The following is an 11,661-nucleotide window of genomic DNA, read 5'->3' as shown; positions in this document are numbered from 1 at the left end:
CTTCATATAGAACCACCATGGTCCTTTGATCGATATTCAAGAATGAAAAATAATCAATATATACAATTATCAGACAAAAGGAAGAGTCTCGATTGCAACAACTCTAACTATAGTGCAAAAAGTTATACAACTCATCCTTTCCCTTATTGTACATGAATCTAGATATTTTTCCTTCATCACTATTTAATTGGATACATTTAATCATTTCAATGTCCTCTATCCCTTCTGAATAAAGTTGTTTTCTTTTTCATGATCACAATACAATTCATATTTCTACGAAATTCATTTTTTCGTGTTCCAGAAACAATCTAGCCATTAACTTGTTCTGCATACAATTGATTAAACTTGCAAGCAAAAAAGTGTCTAAAAGTGTCTATTTTTCCTCCTATATAGTTTAGTTTGTGGGAAAAACACACACCAATTGAACTATCTTTATTTTTTGTATTCCTATTTTACATTTCTTTTAGTTTTATAATAAATGTATATCAATTTAAGAATGCCTAAATTAACCTATTTCAAATTAACAATGTTTAATTTTATTTTCAAGCTTTTTCAGTTTACTTCACTTTATATTAAATGCCTAACAATGTGTGTGTAGACAAACTTTTTATATAGAATTGTTCCTTTTGTCACTATTGGCATACCCCTTGCTCTTTTGGGTGCAAGTGCTAGTTTTACAATATTTATTATGAACTTTTGCCTATTAGATTGAGTCTACTACTATAACAATTATTAGAATACTCTCAACTACTAAATCCTTTTTCCTAATAACTTTCAATTAACATAAAAAGACCGTCTTCTCAATTGTTTTTCCCCAACGACTTTCAATTAACATAAACAGGCCGTCTTCTCTTTATTTAAAAAATAGAAAATCTAATTATGAAAACATGCTCAACTACTATATCTTTTGACTAAATAATTATTTAATAGACTTCCAATAAATTAAAAACGTAATCAAGATGCCTTCCCTTCTTTTAAAAATGGGAAATCCAAACACAAGGAAACAAAATAATATAAAATAGATATTCTCTCTAAATTTCCTTGCACTATGAGATCTGTCAGCAACCAATAGCTTCCAAGCAGGCACTCACATTTTGGATCTCATCACATACATCCTCGATCACCTGCTATGGTGGATTGATTCTCCCTGTCTGTGACACTCGCTTCAACATATTTGATTGTGACTTACAGTGATGATTAGACAAATTTTACTATTACACATATCCAAAACAATCAATAAATTAAAGGCATTGCATATAGACCACCACCAAAATGGTCTGCAATACATACAAATGCTGGATTGATGATGCTTATCTGTCACAACCACCTGCGAAGATATATTTTATTGTGAATTACAGCACACGATGAAAAAATTCAGTAATGGTTTGGTTTTAAATGTCCATGAGTCTATATATAGACATCTGGGTCAGATATAGAAGATTTGTGATAGTGGGAAATTAAGTGTGTTTTCTAATTAAGGAAAATAGTAAGAGGGTGTTAAAATGTGGTATAAATCGGAGACATTAGATATTGTTAAACAACATAGTAATAGTATCTAGTGTTTAGCAACCATAAACACAATCATCCAACAATTGTATCATATACATATCTCTGTCAAAGACAAAAGTTCCGAAGCAACTAAAACCATAGTCAATATTGACAAAGGTTAACTTGCACCCTCAAAAGCTGTTAACTTTAATCAAAAATAATACTAAAGACTCGGGTGAGCTCTTTAAAACTTTTAACATACACCCAATCATAGATAGACAAGAACCAAGAAGAATGACATACTTTTATCACTATAAGATTTGATAAACAAACTCAAGCAACAAATTGCCTATCCATTCTTCTCTGTATCCATCTAGACCCCTTGTCTGGGCCAGCACTCTCATAGATCCTCCAACCCACTACAGTCTCCTTTCCCACCTCAATAGAGAAAGGGTCCACCTCAATACAAACAAAGGGAAGCAAGATCAAAATACCAAGGTGAAGGAAGAGTTAGTTGAATAAATCAATGATTGAGGTTTTATTGGAAAACTAAAGAAGGTTTATCAAGCACTTAAGCATGAACTTGAAATCAAATCCCTCAAGTTAGTGAAGACATTATATGATATAAAATAAGAGAAAGAAAAGGTTGAAGCATATTTGCAAGTCAAAACTATTGCGTGTAAGGATTTGAGCACTCAACTTACTAAGGTAAAACCATAACTTGATGATTCCAAGATCATGTACAAGGAACTTGAGAAGTATAATGAAATTGTGAAAGAACTTATTCAAACTAAGTTACATCTTGATAAGTTATATTCAAGTACCCAAAAACATGATGAGCAATTGATGTTATGGAAACCAAAAGGAAATATGAGAGGTATTGGTTACTTAGAAGGAGAATATTCTAAGGACTTGAGATTTTGGTGAGCAAGAAACTAAACAAGAACCTAATCAAATTAAGCAGTGAAAAGAATAGGAGATCACGCAAAGAAGATGTTATACACACAACAAATATGGGCATGTGAAGAAGGATTGAAAAGGTGACATGGATACAAAACCTTTTACTGGATATTGTTTGAATTGTTTAAATCACATAAATGCAAGAAACCTAATCAGTGATCCAATATGAGAACAAATGAAAGATCTAACATGATAGCAAAACTTTTGGGAGAAAATAATGTCATCAACAATTGTGGCACATGCTACAAGTGCGATAACTTTGGACACATAGTGAAGATTGCAAATTGCAAGTAAATCAAAATAAACCAAGGTACGGAAATTTAGTTGTTACATACCATGATTGCAATCACTTGGGACACACAACTAGACTTTACAAATTTAATGGATTTGTGAACAATATGGGAACACCTATATCAAAAGAAATAATTATGCTAGAAGAAGGAATGATAATGTTAGTAAAACTAAGAATGAGAGAATTGATAAAAACATTTGTAAGAGAAACATGTGTTGGGAACACCAAGGTATGGAAGGAAAATGAGCAGGAAATCCCATAGAACAAAGGGAAAGCAATGTCAAGCACTAAAACCTCTAATTTGACCTAAATAACTATGATAAGCTACATTTGTAATTGTAACCCAACATTTATTGATTCTCAAAAAAGATTTGGTAGGATTTAGATAATAATTTCATGTATTTTTTTCATAAATAAAAATTATGTAAACTTGTAAGAATACCCTTCTAACTTACTCCATAGAAAGATCTTAATTCCACATTCTTTTTCTCAATTTTAATTTTTTAAGAAAAAATTAAATATATGTTTATATAAGTTCAAAAAGTAATTTTAAACAAGTCAATTTATAAATCACTAACATGATAGAATGTATCTCAAAAATTCAATGTCATTCTTCTAATTATTCCTTCTTTTCTACAATCTAATTCAAGTACAAAAAATCCTAGATTTATGGGAAGGGTGATTTGCACAAAGTTTTCTCTCTAATTTATTATTTTCTGAATAATGAAAAATTGAAAGTATATTTATTCTCTAAAAGACCATTATTTTCTCTCTTTGCTAATCACTTTTTAATTAAGCTATTATTATTATTTTGTTGAAGGTTTAGACCTACTAGTATGGATCCCAAACAAAGACCCAAAGTCTATGAGCAAACCAACCCAACAAAATCCACATTAAATAAACACTATTTAAAAGATTATTCAAAATGAGAAAATGGACATGTTTATTCTAGACAAATTTGTTTTGTTTAAGAAACTTCTGGCATTGGCTAAAACATAAATGCTTAACAATTTTAGTTACAATATTTTACAATCAACCAATCATATAACTAGACGATAGTTACAAATTACAAATGAGATAATTACCCATTTCTATATGTTACAAATTCACTTCTTTTACTTGTTTATCTATTTAAAACCAGTCAACAAGATACATTCACGGATTTAAAACACAAGAGTACAATAAGATGACTACTAATATCCATGGCAATGCTCTACACATACCAATATATCATACTTGTGACTTATATGTAACCTAGACTAGCATGACCATACATAAGACTAACTCAAATTCAAGATCTTTGAGATGAAAGACTTACAATTTTGCAAAAAGAGGGGTAAAAATTTATTAAGACAGAAAGGAATACAACAAGGAGAGCTCAACAAGGAGCTCGATCCTGAGCAACAAGATCATCAAATTCTTGCACCATCTCAAAGGGCAGTTGCCTCCTATCCCTAATATTCCAACCCGGATCATGACTAGATACCCATTTGGCTAAACAATCAGCAGTTCTATTCCATTCATGAGGAATATACATGAACCTAATGAACTGAAAAGAGGAAGAGAAGAAAAGAATCTGCTTAACAACAGTGGCCAGCTACCAACTAACATCCTCAAGCTCTTGCAAAGAAAGCATATTCACCACCACCTGGGAATCAGACTCACAGATAATCTTACTCCATCCCCGCAAGCAACATTGTTCCACAGCATATAAAATAGCCTGAGCTTCCATGAGATTGTTAGTATAATCACCCTTATGAACTGAGAAGAAAAATTTAACATCCCCAGAACTACAACGAGCCACTCCGCCAATACCAGCCAGACCAGGATTCCCACGGGAAGAACCATCAATGTTAATTTTCAGAACTCCACAGGGAGGAGGAGTCCAGTGCCCATCCCGGTTAACCCGACCCTTCCTCTGATGGTGAAGCTGCCTGGACATAGAAGGAAACCTATGAGCTGTAGCCCCATCCTGCAGATGAAAATTGAGGCGATTACAGATAGCAAAATCAACTCGATCCATACCCCCATCAAGCTCACACTTCACAAGAATAGTTTCCTGAAGAGAATGTGATATTTTCCACCAAAGATGCAAAACACCAAGCCGAACATCTTAGAATATGCAACGATTCCTCTCCAACCAGATATGCCAAAGCATGAAAGATGGGCCAGCAATCCAAGCAGCATGGAGAAAAGAAGACTTGGAGGGAGCAGTACCCAAGCGGGCCTAGAACTCAGGCAAAGAGGAAGCATGCCGACAAGAGCAACCCCAAGCGCTCCACCAAAGGTGCCATATCTGAGTAGAATAGGAGCAATGGAAGAACAGATGGGAGACAGACTCCTCTCCATTACCACACAAAACACAATAAGAGGGGCCCTGAAATCCACGTTTACAAAGATTATCCCAGGTAAGACAACGGTTGTGAGCCACTAGCCACATGAAAAAATTGCACTTGGACCAAGAAACTTTATTCCAAACTTGCTTCCACCAAGGGACCTCAGCATCTCCAAATAATTGCCTAGTTATCTCCTGATACCTAGCAGAGACATGATATTTACCAGACAAGGTACCGCCCCAAGCCAAAACATCTGGACCAAGCAAAGAAGAACACTCTCTAGAGGCCAGAATTTGAGAAAGCTCCTGATGATCCATGTCTGTACCTCTAGGAGGCCAATCAGAAGAATGCTTCCATCTGTAACCAACAACAGGTCCCAATTGATAAGGAGTCTTGTAATGAGCCACTTTATCCCATCCAGCGGCAAGAAAAGAGTCACAAAGAGGCTGAAGATGAGGGTATATGACTAGTATCTTATATTATATATGACTAGTATCTTATATTATATTGTCATTAAACTTACTTATCAAAATATTCAATATAAACAAATCTATTTCTCAAAAATGTTTAATATGAACAAATCATTCATCTATTAAATGGATTATTACTAATTAACACTTAAAAAACCAGTCAAAATGTCCGCCTATTAATCAAATGAACTATTCTGATCTTCGAGAAGATAGACAAATTTTACTTTGGACTTATCTTGTAAAAGACAAACCAAAGACGTATTGATACCCAATACCTTTGAGTAGCCATTCCAATTTCTGATCTTACAAGATATGGAGAAAAGTGAGGATAGGTTTTGTGTGGTGCATTATGCACTGGTGAGCATTTTCTGTGCTGGATTGATGTTGCATGTCTGTGACCCCCACATGCCAAGATATTTTGTTCTAATCACTTCAAATAATAGACAATTTAAGCATCATCTTTTTGGGTGTTCATGAATATATATGAACATGTGGGTATATCCCTGATCAGATATAGGAGATTTGTGCTATTGAGAATAAGTGTGTTAACAAATGGCAAGTGCAGAGGTTCAATGTCTCACTAAGCCCAAAACTGATGCAGTGGAGATTTTGGTAGAGAAGGGGATCACAAGCATCCCTGAGAAGTTTATCAGGCCTCCAGAAGAGCGTTTCATATCTCCTTCTCCAAATGAAGATTTGGAAGAGCAAGTTCCCGTGATAGACTTGCAAGGCCTGATCAATTGTTGTGAGGGGAGTGTTGAGAAGGAAAAAGTGTTGAAAGAACTGGCTGATGCATGTGAGGAGTGGGGTTTCTTTCAGATTGTGAATCATGGTATTGCAGAGGATCTCATGGAGGCCATGATGAATGTGAGCAAGGCTTTCTTTGCTCTAAGTGTGGAAGAGAAACAGGGTTATGCTGCCTTACCTGGTTTGATCACCCAAGGGTATGGGAGTAAGTATATTGGAAGAGAAGGTGCAACTAGAGACTGGAGGGACTACATCTATCTTCTGCTGCAGCCTCACTCCATAAGAGATTATGATTATTGGCCTTCTAATCCTTCTGACTTCAGGTAACTGTTTTAGAAATTGTATGAATGTGTAGTTGCAGCTTTAAGGTCCCTTTGATATATAGATCTTTTGAAGTTGTTTCTAACATTTGTGTTTTTAATTGGATTGCGTTTTCGGAAGTAGCCATCTTCATTGCATCTTAATTTGAGGTGTTGAATTTTATATAAAAGGTACAGAATTCTACTAAAAGGAGACGTGGTTGATTTTATCTATCTAAAGTGGTAAAGCGTTTTCCTTAATATGGATCTCCGATCTTTGTATAAAGATTAATATGGATACTATATGAAGTACAGAATTTTTAAAGATGTATCAAAAAGTTCAGTTTTGGAAAGTTGGAAGTAATTAAAGAATTCTAGAAGCAGGGAGAAAATTTAAAATGATAGAGGAATCCATTTTCTAAAATCAAATTCAAGATCTAAATCATTTCACTTTTCAGCACCACCTCCTTATCCAAAGTATGTTTCTCATTACACAAACATTATCAACCAGTCCTGTTGAGAAATGGGTAAATTGAGAAGTTGTTGTGATAAATCAACTATCAATGAAGTTAGAGAGATCATTCATTTATATGAATCCAAACACAATAAAAATAAGAAAATTTCTTTATAACCGTAAGTAGGCTGAGTTTTTAGAATTTGATTTATACATAAAGAGAAAATTTCTTCTTAACCAGTCCCTTTTCTTTATAACCATAAGTAGGCTAAGAGTTTTTAGAATTTGATTTATACATATATCTCCTTTTAAGTTAACAAAAGGAAAAGCTTGGAGGCAAAACCAAGGGATAGATTCATATAATTTTTGACAAAGTTGTTATAGGAAGCTCATTATTATTATTTTACATTTATGTTGGGGCTTTTTATTTGATATTTTGTTTTCTTTAATTAATTTTAGGTGAAAGACATCATTTCTAGAATGAATGCACAATCAGAAAAATCTGGTAAGCACTTGAATATAAAAAAGTGAATAATTGAAACATGTGAGCACGTCTGCTAAGCAAAGGCTTCCAGCATACAACCTCAACAAATTAATAATAAGAGTTTGAAGTTTAGTTAAAGTACCACGACTCATGATGTCATGATTTGATCATCATATTAAATCATTAATGGTATTTTAATTATTAAATTATATTATATTAGTATATAAATTTAGTACTATTTTAAGTTTCAAAAACATAAATTAAGTCATTAAGTTTTTCAAATCATTAAATTATATTTTTTCTATACATAAATCTTGTACTGATTCAACTCACAACAAAAGAAATTTCAGTTATCAATTCTAACAAACTAAAAATTAATTTTAAGAAATTTCAGTTATAAAGTCTAACAAAGATAATTTTGATTTTATTTTATATTTATATAATATCAATTGATTATTATAACACTATAAAACCAATATTATATAATCATCTCTTATAGTATGTACTTATCCATTTATAACGTGTTTGTTAATATAATCAGAACACCATTGTGGTCCTTATTTTAATAAATTTTCTCTGTTCTGCTAAAAACGAAAGTTATTCCTATCTCGAAAATCTCATCTACCTTTTTATAATATTAGTATCATAAAATACTAATAAGTTTATCACCTTTTCTCTTTCATTAAACATAATTTTTAAAGTAAAAAAATATCATATATGTTTTACTATATTTGCAATAATAATAATAATTTTATTTCTTGTTTGTTTTATATAGAGACGTGGTTCACAATTACAGTGAGGAGGCCTTAACATTGGCCAAAAGGCTAATGGGAGCATTCTCTTTAAACTTGGGTCTTCCTGAAAACTATTTGGAAACATTCATTAAGCAGCCTTATCAAAATATGCTCATCAACTACTATCCTCCCTGCCCTGAGCCTGAACTCACAGCTGGTTTCTATGCCCATTCAGACATTGGCATGGCCACCATACTTCTGCAAGAACCAGGCTCTAAAGCGCTTCAGATTAAAAAGAACGATAAGTGGATTCCTGTTATAGCAGCACCTGGAGCCTTATTAGTCAATGTAGCTGATCAAGTGGAGGTAAGAAAAAAGAAATTTATGCCTTTTATTAAAAGAAATCTTAGTGGGAAAAAATTTGTATAAGTTGGAAAAAAATTGTACAGTGCACAATGGATAATGAGATTTGTAGTTTAACATGTTTTTAAACTGTACCATGCTCATTTAAATTCTAATGTATGTGTTTTTATTGATATCAGATCATCAGTAATGGGAGATATAAGAGTATTGAACATAGAGTTGTGGCTGATAGAGTTAAACCCAGAATATCAATACCAGTCTTTTGTGATGCTGCTCCACATGCCATCATTAAACCTTCCCCTGAACTTTTGGAGAGGATGAATGATGAAGCTGCAAAAGTTGAAGAAAATGCCAAGTATTCTAGTATAGTTTTTAAGAACCATGAAATTGCTTTTTACACAGATGGTGCAAATAGCAAGAAGTATGTCCAGTCATACATGGTGCATGCTTAAGGATTACAGCTGAACTTTAATCTTAGAGATAATATGATTAGAGCTGAACTTTAATCTTAGAGATAATATACTTTGATCCGAGAGGTAATAGTTTAAATTTTATCAGTGTTAGTGTAGCTTATTGTACTTGCCGTATGTATGCTACTACTATTATATTCACTTTGTAATTAGTTTTGAACATATCAACGAGTAATAAGTATTTTTATCTTATTTTAACTTTTCTAAAGTTTATAATTTTTTATCAATTAAATATATTATTATAAATAATTTATTTCTATTATAATTGATTTGAAGCATTATTGCATTTTAACCGGCAAGATTTTTAGAGTTTATTGATATTTCAATTTTTTTATTATAAGACAAAAGTATCAATCTAAATGATTGACTTTAAATGAAAAAATACCTTCTCTGTTTTTGTCAAATAATAGGATTTAAAAGTGGATACAAGTATATTAACCTTATTTTTACAATTTCTCCAAAATTCCTTGCAATTCATTTATTAGGGTGGACCATGGAACAAAGGATGTTGAAGAAATATTATAAATATAATGAGTGTAGGATAGAAGCAAAAACAATTCTGCAACAGTTTTTTTAAATTACTAAATTGATATATTTTAATCAATAACTTAGTGTTATCATTTTTTTATACTGTTGAAATATATATTTTTTAATTTAGTTAGCAATCTAGTTTAAAAAATTTAAAACATATATTATGTAATTAAATATTCTTAATTTGTAAAATAGTTAGAATTTAGTTAATTAAAATTTTAGATTTTTATTGAGTTGATCTAAATTGGTAATAGATATTTAAGTGCTATTAAAGATTTTTGTTATAGTTTTGATGTAATATTTAAGTTATAATTTAATATTATTCAAGTTAAATTCTTAAAATTACATTTATGATGAGTTGATAATTAGTTATTCTTAGGCAAGAGCCTACAACACAACTGTAAATTGTGAGCCTCTTATCTAAGAGGTCTTTGGTTTGACTCTACACAAGCTTAATAAATAATAATTAATTAATTAATTTTGACTTCAATAGTCAAAATTTATTAGAATTTTGTATCATATAAATAAAATTGTAATTTAATGTTAATACCTATGTTTGTTTAACATGCTTTCTAAATATATCATTGTTCATGTGTGGTTGGCCACCTAGATGTGGTCACCATCTCTTGACTTTTAGCAAACCACCATGAAATGATTGCATGGTGTATCATTTTTCCTTATATATTCCATAGTATATTTATTTAAAATAAAAATATTTTCATACTTTTTTGACTTATAGATTTGAAATTTAAAACTAATATAAATCTAGATGATTCTCCCCTGTATAACTTATCTATCACTCAATAGAGCTAGTAGAGATAAGAGTAATTTATTCTCTTGATGGAGACTATATAGACAAGTTCAAATTATTATTCAAATTTTCTTTTCAAAAGCATTATTTGAAATATTATTATATCTTTTAGGTAAAGAAAAAAGACTATATGAAATGTTTGAACATATAATCATCTCAATTTCATTAATAAGAAAGTGTATATATTTTCCTAATTCAAATATTTAAAGTATCAATATTTATTTATTAATTATTTATACTACATAAATTATTGGTTCAATTAATTTATTTTCTATTATTAGACCCCTTTTTTGGAAGATCAAATCAAATATCAAATGAAGAATTTTTATTTTTATTTTAATTGAAATAATAAAACAAATAAAAAATGATTATACACTTAAATACAACAATTTAATTAGCTAAACTATTACAAACTATTAAATCTAATTCCAATACCACCTCTAATCTTTCTCGCATTGATAATAAATTCAAGAAAAATCATTTCAATTATAGTTAAAATATAAAATTATAATTTTATAATATAAAGTAATATTTTTAATTCTATTATCTCTTTTCTCAAAAAGATAAAGAAGAAAAAAGGAGATTCTTTGGAGCTCTCTAGGGTTTGTACAGCCTCCATTTGAATCCTTTGTGGTTTCCACTATTTGTCATACTGCATTTATTACAAGATTATTTTCATTTATAATGAGTTAAGCCTTCTCTGGCCTAGCAATTGATGCTGGTGTTGGAGTTGTTGTTGCTACTAGAGTTAATGGCTCTACCAACTAAACACCCATGCAAGTTTGTTCCCAAAGTGTTCCACAAGGTAATTCCTCTCCTGATATTATTTTGAATGCTAAAGGAGTTTGATAGTGCATGCACCTAGTTAGAGCAACAAACCCTTATTGGGAATTTTGTGGGTCATACTCCTTCTGAAAGCACATTATGGGAAAGGGTTTCCAAGGTTTGGATGCCTCAAGTTGTTTGCCTTGAAGGCCTTCAAAGCCTTACCAAAGGCTTTTTTCTTTTTTGGTTTGGAATGCTAGCTAAGCTGAACATGTTTTTGTGAGAGGCCCCTAGATTGTAAGGTCCTCTCTTCTGGTTTTTCAACACTGGTCACGAGATTTTGTTGTTTTTGATTATCAAAAACTTAAGGTACCCGTTTGGGTGGAGTTCCCTAGGCTTCTCATTCCTTGCTAGTCTTTTTTACCCACTATTGCACAAACTGTTGGCAAGGTTGTTT

General features: G+C 31.5%; 1 protein-coding gene across 1 annotated transcript; it reads left to right on the top strand.

Moving 5' to 3' along the window:
* Positions 1 to 6,055: 6,055 nt before the first annotated feature.
* Positions 6,056 to 9,295, top strand: LOC149540172 (jasmonate-induced oxygenase 2-like). Its single transcript, XM_089801330.1, has 3 exons — positions 6,056 to 6,616; positions 8,306 to 8,630; positions 8,807 to 9,295. Exons 1-3 carry the CDS (start codon positions 6,099 to 6,101, stop codon positions 9,077 to 9,079), a joined length of 1,116 nt encoding a protein of 371 aa, XP_089657456.1. The 5' UTR covers positions 6,056 to 6,098; the 3' UTR covers positions 9,080 to 9,295.
* The last annotated feature ends 2,366 nt before the right edge of the window (positions 9,296 to 11,661 follow it).

The sequence above is a fragment of the Cupressus sempervirens genome, chromosome 9 (genome assembly GCF_028749045.1).
Source record: "Cupressus sempervirens isolate cs-2001-9-10 chromosome 9, ASM2874904v1, whole genome shotgun sequence".
Classification (NCBI taxonomy): domain Eukaryota; kingdom Viridiplantae; phylum Streptophyta; class Pinopsida; order Cupressales; family Cupressaceae; genus Cupressus; species Cupressus sempervirens.
This window is presented reverse-complemented; position numbering and strand designations above follow the sequence as displayed.

Bases quoted from the DNA above. Each gene is read 5' to 3' on its own strand.
- LOC149540172 (XM_089801330.1), top strand. From the start codon at position 6,099: ATGGCAAGTGCAGAGGTTCAATGTCTCACTAAGCCCAAAACTGATGCA. The intron at 6,617-8,305 runs GTAACTGTTTTA...TGTTTTATATAG, and splicing joins TCTAATCCTTCTGACTTCAG to AGACGTGGTTCACAATTACA. The intron at 8,631-8,806 runs GTAAGAAAAAAG...TATTGATATCAG, and splicing joins ATGTAGCTGATCAAGTGGAG to ATCATCAGTAATGGGAGATA.